Source organism: Cucurbita pepo, chromosome 6 (genome assembly GCF_057944985.1).
Source record: "Cucurbita pepo subsp. pepo isolate OVF chromosome 6, ASM5794498v1, whole genome shotgun sequence".
Classification (NCBI taxonomy): Eukaryota; Viridiplantae; Streptophyta; class Magnoliopsida; order Cucurbitales; family Cucurbitaceae; genus Cucurbita; species Cucurbita pepo.
In genome coordinates, this window is record NC_141803.1 from 13,690,018 (window position 1) to 13,709,045 (window position 19,028).

Consider the following 19,028-nt stretch of genomic DNA (forward strand, 5'->3'; position numbering starts at 1 on the left):
GATTTTTGAAAAGCATAAAATTATTTTGAAATGTTAGGGGCAAAAGTGAGATTTACATATAAATTATAAGAATAAAAAGTGGTTTATTTATTTATTATTAATTATTTATTAGGATAGCTAACGATATCCAAATCAAGCAATAAGAGAGACAACCTTAAAGGACACATCTGCCACGTCACTATACTCCACCAATCAAAACACTGCATTGGATCTCTCAGCATATGAGTAATCACGACCCCAAATCCTACGTGGCAATCCACATCCACCTTCACCAACCATATAGCTTCTTCCTTCTCCACGTCTTGCATTCATTCCGCCCATGGCTTCTTTAGCTGCCTCCACCGCCGCCGCCTCCCTCGGCGTTTCCGAAATGCTCGGAAGCCCTCTAAGCTTCTCCGCTGCCTCTGCTAGATCCGCTCCCTCTCCTAGTCCAGACACCTTCAAGCCTGTCGCAATTTTCGGGAAGAAGCCCGCCCCCAAGTCGAAGCCCTCCACCGTCTCTCCGATCAATGACGAGCTCGCCAAGTGGTATGGTGAGTCCCAACCGCCGTATTCAGATCTCTCTACTCCGTTGAAAACCCTTCACTCAATTATGTTTTGTATTTCCCAAAATGATGAATTCCATTTTTTTATTCTATTAGGTCCCGACCGAAGGATTTTCTTGCCGGACGGGCTGTTGGATCGATCCGAGATTCTGGAGTACTTGAACGGAGAAGTCCCTGGCGAGTATGGTTTAATTTTCGATATTGTCCACTTTAAATTTTCATGGATTTGTTTTGGGCTTACCCAAAACATTTCGTTCTAATAGGGATATATTCTTTACTTGTAAACTCAGAATCATTCTTTAAATGAGTGAATGTGGGACTCCTCCTACTAATTCTCTCTTCAAACAAAGTACACTATAGAAGTCTCCTCTGATGCCTATGGAGCCCTCGAACAGTCTCCCTCAATTGAGTCACTTTTGACTATACCTTCGAGGCTCACAACTTCTTTGTTCGACATTTGAGGGCCTATGGAGTTCTGAACAGCCTCCCCATAATCGAGGCTCGACGCTTATCTGGAGTTCTCGAACAAAGTACACCCTTTGTTCGAAACTTGAATCACTTTTGACTACACTTTCAAGGGTCCCAATTGACACTTGAGTCTCTTTTGACAACACTTTCGAGTGTCCCAATTTCTTTGTGCGACATTTGAGCATTCTAGTGACATGACTAAATTAAGGGCATGACTATGATACCATGTTAGAAATCGTGACTCTCCACAATAGTATGATATTGTCCACTTTAAGCTCTCATGACTTCGATTTTGGCTTCCCAAAAGACCTCAAAACAACGAAAAGGTATTCCTTACTTGTAAACTCATAATCCGACCCGTTTGGACTCAGCAAGAATCCAGAAAACTTCACCAAGTAAATAAATCTCTATTAATCTAAGAACCCAACACTAATTTCTTCAATTATATGAAGCTTACATAAAGATTGGCTTGTTTTTTTTGTTCTATTTCTTGGGTAGATATCAAGCCTTTGAGTTGATACATGCACGATGGGCGATGCTTGGGGCTGCTGGTTTCATCATTCCTGAGGCCTTCAACAAATTTGGCGCCAACTGTGGCCCGGAGGCTGTCTGGTTCAAGGTCGGTTTGATTGTGTTTATATATACTTAGTTTTCAAAGCAACAAATTAAGAACAAAATTGTATGTGAATTATTGGGATATGCAGACTGGAGCTCTACTTCTTGATGGAAACACATTGAACTACTTTGGAAATAGCATTCCGATCAACCTCGTCGCCGCCGTTGTTGCGGAGGTTGTTCTTGTTGGTGGCGCTGAGTATTATCGGATCATCAATGGCTTTGTACGAATTTTTTTGGATAAAGTTCTTTAATTTAATAATAACTTTACAGGGTATCTGAGAATATCTGCTAAAACCATGCACGTAAGTGGTGGTGGAAGTTCTCTATTTATAATCAAGTAGATTACTGTGGAAATGGAGAGAGGGATACACGATATTAGTCTATGATCAAGGGTCAAATATGATACATATGGTAAACCGTAATGGAAGGCTTAAATATCCTTAATAAGAGATCTTGTATTCAAAGCAGTGTAATTGTAGGTTCTCGTAAGTTAATTGTGAGATCCCATATCGGTTGGGGAGGAGAACGAAATATTCTTTATAAGAGTGTGGAAACCTCTTCCTAGCGGTGGGCTTGGGCTGTTACAAATGATATTAGAGCCAGATACTGGGCGGTGTGCCAGCGAGGATGCTGGGCCCCGAAGGGGGGGTGAATTGTGAGATTCCACATCGATTGGCGAGAGGAACGAGTGTCAGCGAGGACGCTGGGTTCCGAAGGAGGGGGGTAGATTGTGAGATTCCACATCGATTGGAGAGAGGAACGAGAGGATGCTGAGCCCTCGAGGGGGATGGATTGTGAGATTCCACATCGATTGGAGAGAGGAACGAGTGTCAGCAAGGACGCTGGGTTCCGAAGGAGGGGTGGATTGTGAGATTCCACATCTATTGGAGAGAGGAACGAGTGTCAGCGAGGACGCTGAGTCCCGAACGGGGGAATCGCGGATTGTGAGATCCCACATTGAGTGGGGAGGAGAACGAAACATTCTTTATAAGGGTGTGGAAACCTCTTCCTAGCGGTGGGCTTGGGCTATTACAAATGATATTAGAGCCAGACACTGAGCAGTGTGCTAGCGAGGATGCTGGGCCCCGAAGGGGGGGGGGGTGAATTGTGAGATTCCACATCGTTTGGCGAGAGGAACGAGTGTCAGCGAGGACGCTGGGTTCCGAAGGAGGGGGTGGATTGTGAGATTCCACATCGATTGGAGAGAGGAACGAGAGGATGCTGAGCCCTCGAGGGGGGTGGATTGTGAGATTCCACATTGATTGGAGAGAGGAACGAGTGTCAGCGAGGATGCTGGGTCCCGAACGAGGGAGTGGCGGATTGTGAGATCCCATATCGGTTGGGGAGGAGAACGAAACATTCTTTATAAGGGTGTGGAAACCTCTTCCTAGCATACGCGTTTTAAAAACATTGAGGGGAAACCGAAAGTTACATTAATATTGAAAATCATTACTAAATGTTATTGTTTTTGTAGAACTTTGAGGACAAACTTCACCCGGGAGGGCCGTTCGACCCGTTAGGGCTAGCGGACGACCCAGACCAAGCCGCGATCTTGAAGGTGAAGGAGATCAAGAATGGGAGATTGGCAATGTTTGCAATGCTAGGGTTTTACTTTCAAGCATACGTGACTGGAGAAGGGCCAGTGGAGAACTTGGCTAAGCATTTGAGTGATCCTTTTGGAAACAACTTGCTCACAGTCATTTCAGGGAATGCTGAAAGAGTTCCAACCCTTTAAATGAATGAATGCCATAACCCAACCCCAAGTTTGTGTATTGAATGAAAATCTTGGATGCTTTTGTAAATTATCGTAATGATTCACTCTCGTGTCTTTGACGAACGAGAGTTAATGATCAATTTTTCTATCAAAACTCTGACCGAGCGGAATTAGATTAGGTTGATGAGTAATTTATAACCCGCGCGAACTATAAATTATGTTAAAGTCAAGTTTTGACTCACAATCTCTCCCATAAGCTTGACTTTACTCGAGAATTCTCTACTCCAAGAAACTTCTGTATCTCAGCAAATTTAACCCTTGCTAGGGCCTTAGTGAGAATATTAGCACATTGCTCTCTAGTGTAGATGAACCCTACAACGATCTATTGCTTTTCGACAACTCACTGCATCCGTTAAATACTGGATTCTTCATCAATGTAATTGTAGATTTGTTGTTAATGTAGAGAGTTACTAGCTTTAACTCGCTACTGGTCACCTTGCTCAACAAGTTTCTCAGCCCTAATGCTTGGCATGATACTTGCGGTGGCTGCCATGAACTCATCCTCATAGGAAGATAGCGACACAGTTCACTGTTTCCAAGATTACCAAATGATCAAATTTCTATTGGTATATAACGTCAGTCCTCTGATGCTTTTTCTATCATCGATGTTTCTAGCTAAATAACTATAGGTAAAATCGACTAGTTCTTTAGGTGCTTGTCCTTTATCATACTTTAACCCATTGCATGTGATTCTCCCGGTTAAGGATAATGTACTTGACTGCTTGATGATGTATGGTAGTAGGTTTCTCCATGTAACACCCAAAAAAATGAAGGAAATTAGCTCCAATTAAAATAAGCCACCCACGTAAGACTCAAAAGATTCGAGGAAAGAAATTAAGGGATTTAAGCATGGGGAAGGGTCTTACGGATGTCATTTCTATACCCTAACAAGTAATTTTAAGGTTTTAAGGTCTTTAGAATGGTTGGAAAGGAAAAAAAAAAAAAAAAAATAAGTAAAAGGACGAAATGGTCATTTTTCTAATTTTTAACAAACTTTCCAGATTTTTTTTTGAGGAAATAATAATAATATATTTAGAAAGTGAAAAATTATCAAAATACTCCTGTATTTATGGATAATTACGGATATGTCATTCTACTAAAAAATGAGAACCTCCATACTTTGAGTCTCCTACTCTCGAGTTTCTTCTAAATTCAAGGGGCTGGCCACAAAACTCCTTTAACTTACCACACCCAGTGGGGTCGAACCCACAATCGCCTCATTAGATAAAGCTTTTACTTACACACTCCCAGTGGGACTCGAACCCACAATCCCCTCATTAGATAAAGCTTTTACTTACACACTCCCAGTGGGACTCGAACCCACAATCGCCTAATTAGAAGTCAGATGCCTTATCCATTAGGCCATGGGCGCCTTTTATTATATGACAACTCGTATACTGTGAATGTTTAATTAATCCACCACACCTAAATGGTGTGAAAGTTATCTTATTTATAATCAAATAAATTACAAGGATATGGAAATAGTAATAAATGGAAATAATGGAAAGATATCTATGGTAATAAGGCAAATATTAGATATTTGCCTTATAATAAAATATCAAATATATATGGTAAACTATAATTTATTACTAAATATCCTTAACACCCCACCGCAAGCTGAGCGTCGGATTTGAACGAACGTGAAGCTTGGATCTAAAAATTCAAAGTGGTTGAGAAATACTTTTCGTGAAGATGTCAACAACCTGGTTCAGAGGAGGCGTAGAGAAACACTTTCTTGACCATCGAAAATTGCAGAGGGATCGCCGCTCAGCGGCGATGCTGCCTTGGCTTCGATGAGAATATGTCTAACCCATGAAGAGGGATCGTCGCTTAGCGACGATGCTACCTTGGCTCTGGTGAGAATATGTCTAACCCCAAGAAGTAGAAGGGGAAACCTAGAGCAAGGGACAAAGACAATGTTGAAGCTGGAAGAGTCGCCACATTAGGGCGAAGGAGCCAATTTTGGCAAGAAGGGCAGCTGGAAGAGTCGCCACATTGGGGCGAAGGAGCCAATTTTGGCGAGAAGGGCGGCGGCAACTTGGTTGGCGAAGATGCCAGTGCCGCGCCCAGATTCCAAAGGTAAATCTCTGCAAAGGTCGATGGGCTTATTGAGATTCTGTATATTTCCGAAGAGAACGCTGATGAAGATCCTAAGATTAGGGTTTCTGTGAAGGATGAAGGGAAAATTGGGAAGAAAATGAAAGAGGCTATGTTTGGAAAGGGAGAGGTTGTATGTACAGAGTATGGCGAAGGATGATTTGGAGGTCAAAAGGGTGGAGCCAAAGAGTAATCAATCGGCTTTGCATGTGGCAGCCATGGCGACTGCCCCTGTGGCGTCGAAGCTAGTGGTGGTGGAGAAGAATAATAGAAGATTTCAAAAGCCATTGAAAAAAAAGAATCAAGATTGTTAAACCGAAACGGCTCTGATACCATGAGAATGTTTGATTAATCCACCACACTTAAATGGTGTGAAAGTTATCTTATTTATAATCAAATAAATTACAAGGATATGGAAATAGTAATAAATGGAAATAACAATAAATGGAAAGATATTTATGGTAATAAGGCAAATATTAGATATTTGCTTTATAATAAAATATCAAATATATATGGTAAACTATAATTTATTACTAAATATTCTTAACATATACAAATTGAATTTTCAAGAGCATGGAGCCCATTGATTTTGTTACAAATCTCTTGAATTGGATCTTTGTTGTTAGAATAGGGATTTCTTTGGTTTCGAAATCTTAAAACCTTGGTTCTTTGTTCTTAGCATTCTTTGTGTCTTGGCATTGTTTTGGTGTGTGATAAACTTACTAAATACATATTCTTAAGGTGGCTTCCTAATTACCTAAAAGTCAAAGTCTCATCTCGAGCTCATTCTTATTTAGGGCAACACTTTATCGGAGGCATCTAAAATATCGAGATGCATGTTGTTTACAAAATTCTTCACAAAATTGTTTTAAGAAAAAATTTAGATTAAAGATTAAAATTCTTAAAAATAATGATGAAGTATTCAAAAGTTTTAAAATGCCAAAATACCCTTAAACTAAAAAAAATTATGAAAATATCAATTTTCAAAGAATCATGCAATCGAGATTAGCCTGTACAAAACCCTTCGATCTTCAAATTCAACTATTAGATTGAACTCTAATTTTAGTAGGATCAAGAAGTAACTCTTAATGACTTGAGCCCTTACATTTACATGAGCTCTGTTATCCTAGCTTAATTTACAGATAATGTATATCTAAATTTAGGGAATACGTCTTAATGTACATACAAGTCCATATTCATCAATAATTTTGATGAAAGTGGAAGTCCATATTCATCAATAATTAGATGAAAGTGGAAAAAGTGAAAAACAAAATAATAAAGCAAGAAAGATAAAAGGGTAAAGAAACAAAGATGGTAAGAATATGTCAGGAGACATATTCCACCCATGATTTATTATTATTATTATTATTATTATTATTATTATTATTATTATTATAATAAATAATAAATAGTTTAACAACTATTGAGTCCTCTACATATGATGATGTTTATATTGGTAGTTGAGAATCAAAAAATGGATCATTGAGATCGTAAATTGTGTCTTCCTCTTCTTCTTCTACTATAGAAGGAGAAGATGTTGATTCGACTGATGCGGCCTCTTGAAAAAGCTTTTGAAAATCAGCTTCCGAATTTGTTTAGGCTAATGCAGCAAGTAGCTTCGACTTTGAATTAAGGTCTTCTTCTTAGATAAATCCTGAAGGTGGCCATTCTCAGATAACCAGACCTTTACCGCTTTGAGATCCGCGTGGGTATGAGTGTATTTATCCCACCATTTGATTTTGATAACTTTGAAGACCTGTTTTACTTAAGTCTTCAGTTTCTTTTATTTGAAAATTACAAGTTAAAATCCAAGGAATTTGAAAGTATACGCAAAAGCACATGGCTAAAGGAAACAGAGTTTTGAATATGTTTTGAATGAAGTAGTGAAACGATTCTTGTATTGGAACGGGAAATATATCTTTGGCTGATCCAAAGATTTTCCACCATTTGATGAACCAAAATGGGTAATGAATTTTATGAGCATTCTGGCATAATTGAATAAACCATGAGTGCTCGTAATTTTGATACCAAATGACATTGTACCATACCATCTGATAATCTCTGTATGAGTAAGAGTGAGGAACAAACGGTTTTGAAAAAGTCATTTTCGTGAACGTATCTTGATTCCAATACGTCGGATTCATGACTTTGAAAATTTTTAATTTTGAGTACGCGATTTTTGAAGGATCATCGCAACTTGGAATATGAGTAATTTCGACGGACTTTGTGTCGACCAAAATGAATTCATAAAACCTTCTAGTCTTATGAAGATCATCCGGGATATAAAAGAATCTCGATGGATAGGCTTTCTTGACGACCTCGCTGATCTTTGGGTTGTCGTATTCTGGTTCTACCAGAGCTTCTGGTATAGACACAGATTTTTGAAAACAGGTCATGATTTTAGGAACTGGAGAGAATCGAATGGGAACAACCACGTCCGAGTAGGTTGAGGGGACAGAAAGTCCCTTTGAAGTGGAAGAGACAGCAAGTCTCGATGGAATAACGGTAGATGGCCGTGTAGAAGAGGCAGAAGGCCTCGTCGGAGTGATAACCTCTGCTTATTTTTGAGAAAGCCTTGCTTTAGATCTGGTCACCAATGTGAAGCCAGTATCCATAGCATAGCCGTCATTGGAGTAGGAGTGTTAGAAGAAGCAATGGGCTTCTTCCCTTTTTCCACTATTTTCTTTCTGATCATTGCAGGGTGAAAGGGATCAGTTAGAGAGAAGATTTCTTCGAGAGTAAGAACTCGCTTGAGAGGTTTATCCGGCAAGGGGTTTTCGACCCCTCTTATAGGCAAAATTTGAAAGTTGAGCAAGATAAAATTGCTTGCCATCTAGCGAAAATTTGTTTAGATACAAGATTCTTGACATCCTTTTCTAAAACAAATTTAGATGCCCTAGAATCGGTTTTGATAACAAAGCTTTTGTTAATTAAATCGCTTTGAAATTTCTGTACACAAAGTACTATTGAAAGTATCTTCTTTTTTACTGTTGAGTAATTCTTTGAAGTAGAATTCCATATTCCCGAATGAAAACGGACAATGGATTCTTTCTTGTCAAGGGACTATTTTAGGATTCCTCCATATCCAATATTGGATGTGTCGGTCTCCACTATTAAACCAGCCCTTGGGTTTATCAGAGATAAACACGGAATTGATTTGACAAGGGATTTGATTTTTTGGACTGTTTTGGTGTGTTCTTCAGTCCGGGGCTTGGGATTCTTTTTGAGCCTTTTAAAAAGTGGCTTGCAAAAGAGTCTGATATTTTGAAGGAAATCAACATAATTGAGACATCCCAAAATATTTGTAGTTGTGTTTTATCCGTGATCTGATCCGGAAAGTTTGAGGCAAACTCAATGGATCTTTGAATGGGTTTAATTAGACCCAAATGAATTTCAAATCAAAGAAAACAGATTTTTGTCTGAAAAAGTTTAATTTTCAGGTTAGACACAACTAAACAGTTTCTTTTGACTATTGTAAAAAATGTTTGAAGGTGCTTAAAATGTTGGTCGATGTTTTGAGAGAAACTCAGAACATCATCAATATAAACAATGAAAAGTCTTGAAAAGGTTTGAAAATATCATTCATAATTTTTTGAAATTCGGATGAAGTGTTTTTTAGCCCAAATGGCATAACGTTACATTCGTATTGTCCGAAAGGGATGTTGAAAGCCGTTTTATATTTGTCTTTTCCTGAAATCTGGATTTGCCAAAATCTTGATTTCATATAAGTTTTGAAAATACTTTTGCATTTGAAATTCTTTGCATTAAATCTGATTTATTTGGATTGGATATCTAATCCATTCCAAAACCTTATTTAAGGGGTTGTAGTTTATTACCAGTCGCGGACTCCACGTTCCTTCTCTACCTGGTTGTTGACGTAAAAAGCCGCGCATGACTGGGGCCTCTTTGATGGCCTAATAAGACCCTTCTGCAAAAGATCATTAATTTTTGCTTTGCAGAATGTTAGCAATTCTTTATTCATTTGAATAGGTCGGGCCTTCGTAGGAATATTTTTCTCATCCAAGGTTTTGACATAAGGAAGATTAACTATACGTTGCTTCCTATTCCAAAAGGCATTAGACAAAGTTGAACAAATTTCTCTCTCTATTTGATCGTGTAATGTTTTGATTTTAGACGGGACAGTCTTACTTTGAAGATGTTCTTCTATTCTTTTGAATGAAATTTCTTCCTCCAGAAAATAGATTTGTTTTTCTTTACAATTCAATACATTTATAGATTGAATAATTGTATTTTTTTTTAAGGTTATTTATCTAGCTAATCCTTGTAGGGTAAAGAAAATTAAATTTTATCTTTTTTCCTAAGGCTTTTGACTCTTACCCGTCTTTTATTTTGAAAGGGTATAATTGAGTAATGAAAGAAGTACCTAGTAATAACTATTGTCCTTAAGTCTTTTACTAAAAGGAAGGAATTTACGAAGCAAATTCCGTCATTGCAAACATGGACTTTTGATAATTTGTAATTGATTTTGAGTCTGTTGTTGTTTGCACCTCTAAGGCCCTGAGTAGTTTTTTCAAAATACTACGTAGGTATTAGGCCTTCTTGAATGCAATTTTGATCGGCTCCTATATCTATGAGAGCCTTTAAGGTGATTTTGAAATCATAAATTTTTAGAGTAACGAGAGCGTACCATTTTTGATATTGAGAAATAGTGATGGCTCCAACGAAAGAACTTTGATAATCATCTTCGTCCAGGTTCGGTTGCGCCGTTTCCCTTTGTTCGGGCTGCCTTTCCTGAAGTTTGAGAATTTCTTGGCGAAGCATATAAGATTCTGACATGGTTTCAGATCTTAATGCCTGTACTTCTTGTTTGAGATTATTAATCTCTCTTTGTAGGTTTTGAGTATTGAGTTCTCTCGGTTTTTTGAACCTTTGGAGAACTGATTGAAGTCTGTAGGGATTTCTTTCTTCCATTTCAGGTGGCTTAGAGATTGTCATGGCATCTCTAAGTCGTTGAGCAATTTTTTGTTAAATTTCTGGATCTTGAACTTTTTCTACCACCTCGAGTAGAATTTCTTGATCCTTTGTAAGGACATTTATGCATCCTTCACACGTCATTTTTCCTTCTTGTTCTGATTCGTATTCCGTGCTAGAATATGAATCGGATTCTTGTTGAAGTTCGAGAATCTCTCCCTCGTTTGATTGTTCTGAGTCGGTTAGAACTAGTTGTAGTTGCTGATTCTTCAGCTCTTGATCAATATCCAACTCATTGGTCTTTCCTTTGATCGGACACTTATTAGCATAATGTCCTTCTTCGATATTTGAAGCAAGTTTTTCTTTTCTTTCCTCTATGGGTTTTTGTAGGGGTATACCTCTTCTTTGAATACATTGGCTTTTGAGATTGCACGGGTTTATTCCGATACTTTTTTCTAGGCTTGTATGAATTATAAGGCTTTGGATACATTTTAACCTTCTTTCTAAAGGAGGTTGAGGGAGCTTCTATCCCGTTGCATCCATATTGGTCGCAAAATCTTCCAAGCTGTTTTTCTGTTTGATATCGAAGAATTGAGCTTATTTTGAATTTTTGACTCATTACAAGTCTGAGTCCTTCTTCTGTGATGAAGGATGCTATTGATCCGTATGACAAAGTTTGCCATGGAATTGTTCCATTATACTTTGTCTTAAGATCGTCTTTAATCCTCCTTGAGAAGTGTTTTGGTAGTCCATTGACAAAATTCTCTTTCCAGAATCCCAACGAACTATCTGTTCTAATGAGAACTTTGCTGAAATACATGTCTTTGTACCACCTAAAATCGCCTAAGGTAGGGCACTTCAGGTTCATGAGTATTTCACCGGATCTCTCCATGTATTTCAGGGGGTCGCCAACGAAGAATTCTATGAGGGTATAAATGAGGGTGTTGACAGCATCCTCTACCCTTTCATGTTGTACTTCGGTTCTAGTTGATGGACCTTCTTCTTTGATAATTTGAGTAGTTGGCCTAACAACATAGTGGTTTAATATCTGTTGTCGAGTTCCTTCGTCGAGATATTTTTCTCACCAGTCTTTGAGCTGCCCAGTAAATTCGGTCACTAAAAATGAGCTATTTGATGGTTGGATTTATGGCTCTGTAATTTATACGCGCCTGGGGCCATCATCATTTCATTGACAACATTCATTATCAGATAGTCGGACAATCCATCGATATTCCATTCATAGATTGCTAGACCATCGTAATGAGCTTGAGTTTGTAGAGTCTTTTCTTCGATTGAATATTTGGAAAAGACGGTTGAGGATACTAGTTTTTCTTATTACTGGTATTATTTTAACTTATTCTAGAGATTCTTTCAATTCGATTGTAAAGAGGTTCTTCTATCTCATTTACAATCTCGTCTTCGAATTCCTGGTCGTCGTCATTGTTAACAACATTGACAGATGAATCTTGAGGTGTCATTCCAGGATTTAGAATCCTGTCCAATTTTTCCTCTATCTTGGCCATTGCAGGCTCTTCTTTTGAAACTATTTTTGTAAATATGTCAAGATTTGCCGGTATGAGTATTGGGATTGACTCATCGATCTTTGGTACAGAGCTGCTTGCTTGTTCTTGCTGAGTACCAGATATCTTTGAGATTTTTCCTTCGATACTCTCAAGTTGAGTAGCGATCGTGGATAAAATCTTATTTGAGTAATTGTTTTGATGCTGGATATTCTTGATATCCTTTAGGTTTGGATTACCCTTTTCTAGTCTTTCTGGAATATTTTTGAAATGACTGGCTTTGACTTTTTCTCCGTACTAGTTGTCAAATTCAACTTCTTCCAACGGAGGATGTTTTGAGTATACCTCGCCTCTTTTGGTAGTCTTCTAATACCTGCAAAATATTCTCTTCAAACCATTCGAAGAATGGTATAGTTTCTTTGATGGCTTCCATATGAGAATACTATTGAGCTCTTAATTCATTTCGATCAGCTTCTTTGTAGGTTTGAAAGAAGGCATTTCTTTTTGAAGAGTGGGTGGTTGACATAAAATCTGCCCTTAAAAATTCTTTGTCTATCTCGAAATCAACTGTAATAACGTTCAGCTGACTTTCTAGACGGATTGAGTGTCCATATGTGTATGGGTTGGAGATCTTGAGCCATCTTCATAGTGGATTGATGTTTTTTTATTTTTTAATTTTTTATTATCATAATTGACCTCTTTTACCCTTAAGGGTCATACATTGATCTTGAAACTCGTGAAGTACTTGGTCTTGAACTCAGGAATTCTTTTACTTTCGACTCTGATGAAGGTTCCTTGCTGAATTTTATTTTAATGCTTCAGTCGTCATATTCAAGGTTTATTATAAACTCATGAATACAAACATTTCCCCAAGAGCATTACGATCCTTGCCAAAGGGATCGACCATGCTCATAGAAGTAAATATTGGAAAGTCCTCAATGACTATCCCAAAAACTCTTTCTTGGGATCAAATAACCAGAAATTTGTTCAAAAGATCAAAGATCGATGTAATGGTGAAACTCTTTCCATTTTTCTTAATTCAGTTGCTTTGTTAGTAAATTGTGTTTGTAACTTTGATAATTTGTTGAGTAATAAACAAATATTTCTAACAAAGCTAGAAAGGTTCATACATATCTTGCCCACAAAATCAATATTTTAACATTATGGCCCCTTTTTTTAGAATAAAACTCGAAGCTTATTTCCATCTCAAATTAAAAATTAAAACAGTAGCTAACTAGGTCTATGATAAATTCTTATATTATACCCTGCTACCTTTTTTGAGTTTGAGTTGTGGACATTTTTCCACTTACTAATTCATAATTACATAAAATTATTTTAATAATCTAAATTAATAAAAATAAGATAGTTAACATCGTAATTATCTAATTTTAAAAAATGTAATCAAATTATTGAAAATATTTTATTTATACACTTTTCCTACAATACTATGCATTTATTAATTTATTTATTTAGATTATGGTCTAGAATATACTAGGCAGCTTGTGGTCTAGAATACACTAGGCAGCTTGAGCATCTCTAATTGCATAGTTAAAAAAGATTTAAACGAGACTAGCACAAAGCTTTGTCTTTTTTATAACCCTTATTTAATAACCCTTATATTGGAGAGAAAGTAAAATATTCTAAACATTGAATTTTGATGTCGCATATTTAGAAGGTTCAAAGCATACAATAAATAAATTCAGATTGCTTTGTCTTTTTGACCGTAAACAATTCGACGTGTAGTTTGGCTATTTGATGTGTAGTTTGGTAAGAACTTATATTATGAGCCTCCATGCCCACGCTTGGAAAATGTCACCTGTAGTTTGGCAATTGGACGGTGGCTTCGAAAGCAAATCTCCAATTGGCCAACAAAATTGGCGAAGACAATTTTTGTTTGGAGAAGGAATCTGATACTATAGTTGTTGTGAAGAAATGCATTTGCTTTAGAGACGAGGGAAGTTGCACCGATGATCCTCAACCCCAATGGTTCAAACTTGTTCCAACAAATGTTGCTTAGTCTAATAATTAGTTTAAAATAGAAATTTAGAATTTGGTCCAATATACTAGTAGTTGTTGGAATTTGAATTTAGGGTTGGCATGAAAGTTTTGAAAATGCCGGAGTCATATTAGGGTTGTCGATTTTATGCTTAAATTCGCAGTTAAATGGTCAATAATTATTTTTCTATTATTTATTATATGTCCAATCTTTTATACGATCATTATTGTTGGTATTATTTTTCATATATGTTTGTACGATAAATAAAATCGGTTATAGTTAAGCACGAGCATGAATAGAATTAGAGATAAAATAGGGGCCAATTCAAAGTCGGGCATGTCATATATTTATTCTTCCCAATACATAAGCAACTCACAACGTGTTGGTTTCAACGAGTTCAAACCATTGACTTTGGGTGTCTTGGAGGCAATTTGGAGCACCATCAGTGCAAATACATGAGTTTGTCACAATATTTGAAGAATTAGAGCTTTCAACCTGCAAGCAAAGACTCTTCCCATCTTGAGTTACGGTGGCCAAATGAAGCTTAGTGTTTGAAATGGCTCTCCAAGAACTCTGAGGGCCGAAGCAATCCGTTGAGAGAGATGGCATAAGGCCTTCTCCGCTTGTCTTTAAGCATAAACCAGTGCTTGACATCCTAATTGGAGTGCTATCATTGTCATGAGTCCATCGACTTGAGATGGAGCAATTACCCATGAAAATATCTTTGTTGTCATTTGAGACTTGGATGCATTGGCCACTTTGTGGATGATATATAACATACGAGAACGATGCATTGGAATTTGGATCTGTGCACCGTAAAAAAATGTCTTATACACTTGTTATAGATCCATATATTCAAAATCGTTAATATATTTATACTTACCTTGCAACATAGTCTGCAATAGTTGAAACTTCTGGACAAAGTTAGGATTTTTAATTTGAGTCCAATTGGAGTCGAGAACTCCAAAAGTTTCTGCCGGCCCTGCTTGACCTTCCCTGTAATAATAGCTACCTTGCCAAGTCCATAATGCCCAATCTAAATCTTCTTGTGCAAGATGAGCTGTGAAGCAACTCATGAACCGATTTTCTGCATCGTTAACCTCTCTCTGATCGTACCCATATTCGCTGACAAACAAAGGAAATGGGTTTGGTCCTTCTCTAACAAATTCAGCATGGTCTACAAAGCCATCGATAATATTTGCACAAATATTATTTAGTGGCTGGTTTATAAATTTACTCTCTTGATCTCCACTGAACGAATACAAGTGCACCTCAAAAACCAACTTGTTGTCTAAGGTGCTTACATTCAAGGGCTTCTCTTTTAAGCATCGAAGATCATTATCAAAATTTAGGCCCGAAACAATCACCAAAACATTTGGGTTAATGTTGTGGATTGTTGTTACTCCTTGAGTAACATAATTGTTCCAATCATTTGCATTTTCATTGGTTCCTCGTATCTCGTTTCGTAGGCTCATTCCAACCACCTAAATGTCATAACAAAAGAATGTGAGAATTTAGTTTCAAGAGTGTGAGAATTTTCCTTAATTTGTACGTACCGTTGATTTCTTGGAAAAGCGTTGAGCAACTAAGCTAAGACCTTGTAGCCATTCTTGAGGGTCAAAATAGCGGTCTCCAAAATATCCATTGCCATCGTCAAGAGAGCAACACCATCTTGGCTGACTCATATGGTTGTCGGCAATCACCATTAAACCACTCTCTCCAAGCACATCAACAACAGCTTCATAGGCTTCAGCAATAGTCTTGTTCAACACAAAAGGATTATATTGAGCCAATCCGGCTTTTGCTTGCTCTAAATCGAGGAGGTCAAAATTCTCTTCAACTGTCCTATTTGCATAACGAGTGAACATTTGAGTTGCATACGTGAGTCGTACACAATTAAACCTCAACTTGATTGCCTCATCTGCCAGCTCTTTTAATGGCCTGTGGTTGAGACCTTCTATTAGCATGCTCTGTGTGTGGGAAGGCCAATTCACGCACACAAGCTTCACTCGACGCCCTGTTGTCGAATCAACGATCCACCTTCCTTTTGTTGACAACGGTAAAGAATAAACAGAAGGAGATAAAAACACAAACAATGCTAGAAAAAGAACAACTTGAAAAGCTCTTCCCATTTTTTCTTCTCTTTTATGAATCGGGGTGAGAGAAGCATAGCCCAAAGGTTGCTTATATATCTCATTAATAGGTTGAAATTTGTTCAAAAGATCAAAGATCGATGTAACGGTGAAACTCCTTCCATTTTTTTCTTAATTCAGTTGCTTTGTTAATAAATTGTGTTTCTAACTTTGATAATTTGTTGAGTAATAAGCAAATATTTCTAACAAAGCTAGCAACGTTCATACATATCTTGCCCACAGAACCAATATTTTAACATTATGGCCCCTTTTTCTTAAATAAAACTCGAAGCTTGTTCCAGTCTCAAATTAAAAATTAAAATAGTAGCTAACTACGTTTATGATAAGTTCTTATATAATACCCCTACTACATTTTTTGAGTTGGGGACATTTTTCCACCTAATAATTCACAAATACATAAAATTATTTTAATAAAAATAGAATAGTTAACATCTTAATTATCTAATTTTAAAAAATGTAATCAAATTATTGAAAATATTTTATTTATACACTTTTCATACAATACTATGCATTTATTAATTTATATATATATATATATATATATATATATATATATATATATATTCTAGGAGAGAAAGTAGAATATTCTGAACATTGAATTTTTGTTGTCGCATATTTAGAAGGTCCAAAGCATACAATAAATAAATTCAGATTGCTTTGTCTTTTTGACCGTAAACAATTCGACGTGTAGTTTGGCTATTCGATGTGTAGTTTGGTAAGAACTTATATTATGAGCCTCCATGCCCACGCTTGGAAAATGTCACCTTTTGAATTTGATTGTGTGGAAGGAGAAAAAATGAGGTCTATAATTTTATGTCCCCACTGATAAAAAAATAAATTGGCCATCTGACCTTCTTTTTTCAAACAAATTCTCTTTCTTTTTTCTTGATGGCGGGTTAAAAAGTCACGTCGTTAAACTCAGGCCAACTTTTGAAGGGACGAGCCATTACACCGAACTGGTTTTGGATTAGTGGATCATTCTAAAATGTTTGATCAAGCTTTTAGGGTCGACCAAAATTGTAACGCGTCATGTCTAGGATAGATCAAGATTTGTAATGCAGATTCGATACCTAATGGCTCTAAATCTTGGACATGAGCCGTTACAAATTGTATTAGGGCAGTATCTCTCCCAGTAAGATGTGGTTTGAAAACGAACTAATGTGAAAGTTGGTAGGTATGTGACACCCGAGCAAATGAGGGGTACATGACTGAACCGAAACCACTTCCAAACGAGAGGTATCCTGAGGATATGATAGCCAAGAAATACTTTAGAACATGGATAGTCACTCCATATACCAATAAGGTTCATTTTCCTTTTCGATAGCTCAATTATAAGAACTTCATGGTTAGGTATGTTTTGCTTGGAGCAATTCTATGATGCACGTAACCTGTGGAGAATTTTTCTAGGATGCATGTGAATATGGAAAAGACATGCCGGAAGAACTCGAGTTAGTTCGCGAGAATAGCTTTCACTCTTAGAAACAAAGAGTAGGTAACCTGACCATGTCAAATCCTAGACATGAGTCGTTACAAAGGTTTGGGAGTCACACTCACTCATGGTCAAACAAATTCACTCTTGATCCAACGTACAAATATAGTTACATAAGCAAAGTAAAAAGTGATATAATCCAAAAAATGTATAAACAACCTACGTACCATAATTAAAATTTTTAATACTCCTCGTAATTAAACACTACAAACTTAGTAGCCATTTGGTTTCAAATTCCTCCCATAATTCTTCATTAATCAGAAATTTTGTACATGCTTGTCACAATCTTCCCTTTGAGTCATTTGGGTTTTAGTATTGAAAGTAGATGAGTAGTTCATTTTAACCTCAAACCTTTTCTTGATGAATCCAATTATTTTGACCCTTCCTGGCATTTCCGTGTGGCTACTGATATTCAAACCTCCCGACTTCAAATCCTCCATCAAACTCAGACCCTCATCCATTTCCTCCGCCTCGGTCTCCACCGTCACATTCATCGTCATCGTGTCCTTTGCCTTCGTCAATCCGCCGGCGTCTCCCCTTCTCCGATCACCTCGCCGTGGTAGTAAATCACCATCGTGGCTTTTGAGTATTTGAACGATGCGACATTAGGATTCCGCACGAAGACACTAGCCACAACGAGTATGCCACCGTCTGAGAAGGAAGAACGGTGAGTTTTAAATGATTATTAAGAAAATTAGATGAAAACCCAATTAAGCGTTAGATTTTGACTTAGTAATAACTCAGGAAAACCTAAACAATCGTAGTGTCAAGTTATGATATTATTGAATACTCAACCTGGCTTTTACAACTTTACAAATAACAATAGAAATATCAACTATATGACAAATAATTAAACTAAATACCAAACAATACTCTTAAAACAACCCTTCGCCCCTCTCTTTCTACTCCCCATAAACACAACCTTCGTACCACTTCATGTTCGAAGAATTTGATTAGATCAAAGAAGAGTTAGAGTATTTTTATGGGGTTAGTTTAAATATTTGATTTGTTTACCAAATTTGTTTACAAGATTTTTGTTTCCAACATTTGTGGTTAGTTTCTATTTAGGGTTATTTGTGAGACTACGAAAGCCAAGTTCAATATTCAATAATATTATCACTTCCAGCTTCAATTGTTTATGTTTCTGTCTTAGTTGTGTCAAAACCTAGCAATTGGTATCATAGCCCCAATTTTTTAGTGATCAAATAGAGAGAGTATGAGTGAAGACAAAGTTTTAACGAAGATCCCTCACTTCGATGGTCACTTTGATCATTTTAGTGATGGAGTGAGCTGATGGAATATTTGCTCAGAGCAAAAGGTCTATGGAGTGTGGCGGAGATTGGTTTCTCAGGTCAAGAGGAAGGAACAATGTTGACTGAGGCACAAAAGGGCCAGCTTGATGATGCTAGACTCAAAGATCACCAAGTAAAGCATTA

At 37.1% G+C, this 19,028-nt stretch overlaps 2 protein-coding genes and 1 non-coding gene across 4 annotated transcripts; 1 reads left to right on the forward strand and 2 right to left on the reverse strand.

Moving 5' to 3' along the window:
- Positions 1–290: 290 nt before the first annotated feature.
- Positions 291–3,499, forward strand: LOC111784918 (chlorophyll a-b binding protein CP26, chloroplastic). 2 transcript variants are annotated; one of them, XM_087124395.1, is made up of 6 exons: positions 291–533; positions 642–735; positions 1,367–1,408; positions 1,512–1,632; positions 1,718–1,852; positions 3,106–3,499. In XM_087124395.1, the coding sequence occupies exons 1-6, from the start codon at positions 320–322 to the stop codon at positions 3,364–3,366; spliced, it is 867 nt and encodes a 288-aa protein (XP_086980521.1). In that variant the 5' UTR covers positions 291–319; the 3' UTR covers positions 3,367–3,499. The 2 variants fall into 2 exon arrangements, with proteins under 2 accessions (XP_086980521.1, XP_023521205.2); XM_023665437.2 differs by lacking the exon at positions 1,367–1,408 and having other exon boundaries at positions 642–726.
- A 1,205-nt stretch (positions 3,500–4,704) lies between these two features.
- On the reverse strand, positions 4,705–4,777 carry TRNAR-UCU (transfer RNA arginine (anticodon UCU)). Its single transcript has one exon. It is a non-coding gene; the product is annotated as a tRNA-Arg (tRNA).
- A 9,545-nt stretch (positions 4,778–14,322) lies between these two features.
- On the reverse strand, positions 14,323–16,082 carry LOC147792348 (glycosyl hydrolase 5 family protein-like). Its single transcript, XM_087124559.1, has 3 exons — positions 15,507–16,082; positions 14,834–15,434; positions 14,323–14,756 (listed from the first exon to the last, which is right to left on the reverse strand). Exons 1-3 carry the CDS (start codon positions 16,080–16,082, stop codon positions 14,323–14,325), a joined length of 1,611 nt encoding a protein of 536 aa, XP_086980685.1.
- Between the last annotated feature and the right edge of the window lie 2,946 nt (positions 16,083–19,028).

Excerpts from the sequence above, each read along its gene's own strand:
- LOC111784918 (XM_087124395.1), top strand. The coding sequence starts at position 320 with ATGGCTTCTTTAGCTGCCTCCACCGCCGCCGCCTCCCTCGGCGTTTCC. Across the intron at positions 534-641 it reads CGAGCTCGCCAAGTGGTATG|GTCCCGACCGAAGGATTTTC; the intron begins GTGAGTCCCAAC and ends TTATTCTATTAG. Across the intron at positions 1,853-3,105 it reads ATCGGATCATCAATGGCTTT|AACTTTGAGGACAAACTTCA; the intron begins GTACGAATTTTT and ends TTGTTTTTGTAG.
- LOC147792348 (XM_087124559.1), bottom strand. The coding sequence starts at position 16,082 with ATGGGAAGAGCTTTTCAAGTTGTTCTTTTTCTAGCATTGTTTGTGTTT. Across the intron at positions 15,435-15,506 it reads GCTTTTCCAAGAAATCAACG|GTGGTTGGAATGAGCCTACG; the intron begins GTACGTACAAAT and ends TATGACATTTAG. Across the intron at positions 14,757-14,833 it reads ATTGCAGACTATGTTGCAAG|ATCCAAATTCCAATGCATCG; the intron begins GTAAGTATAAAT and ends TACGGTGCACAG.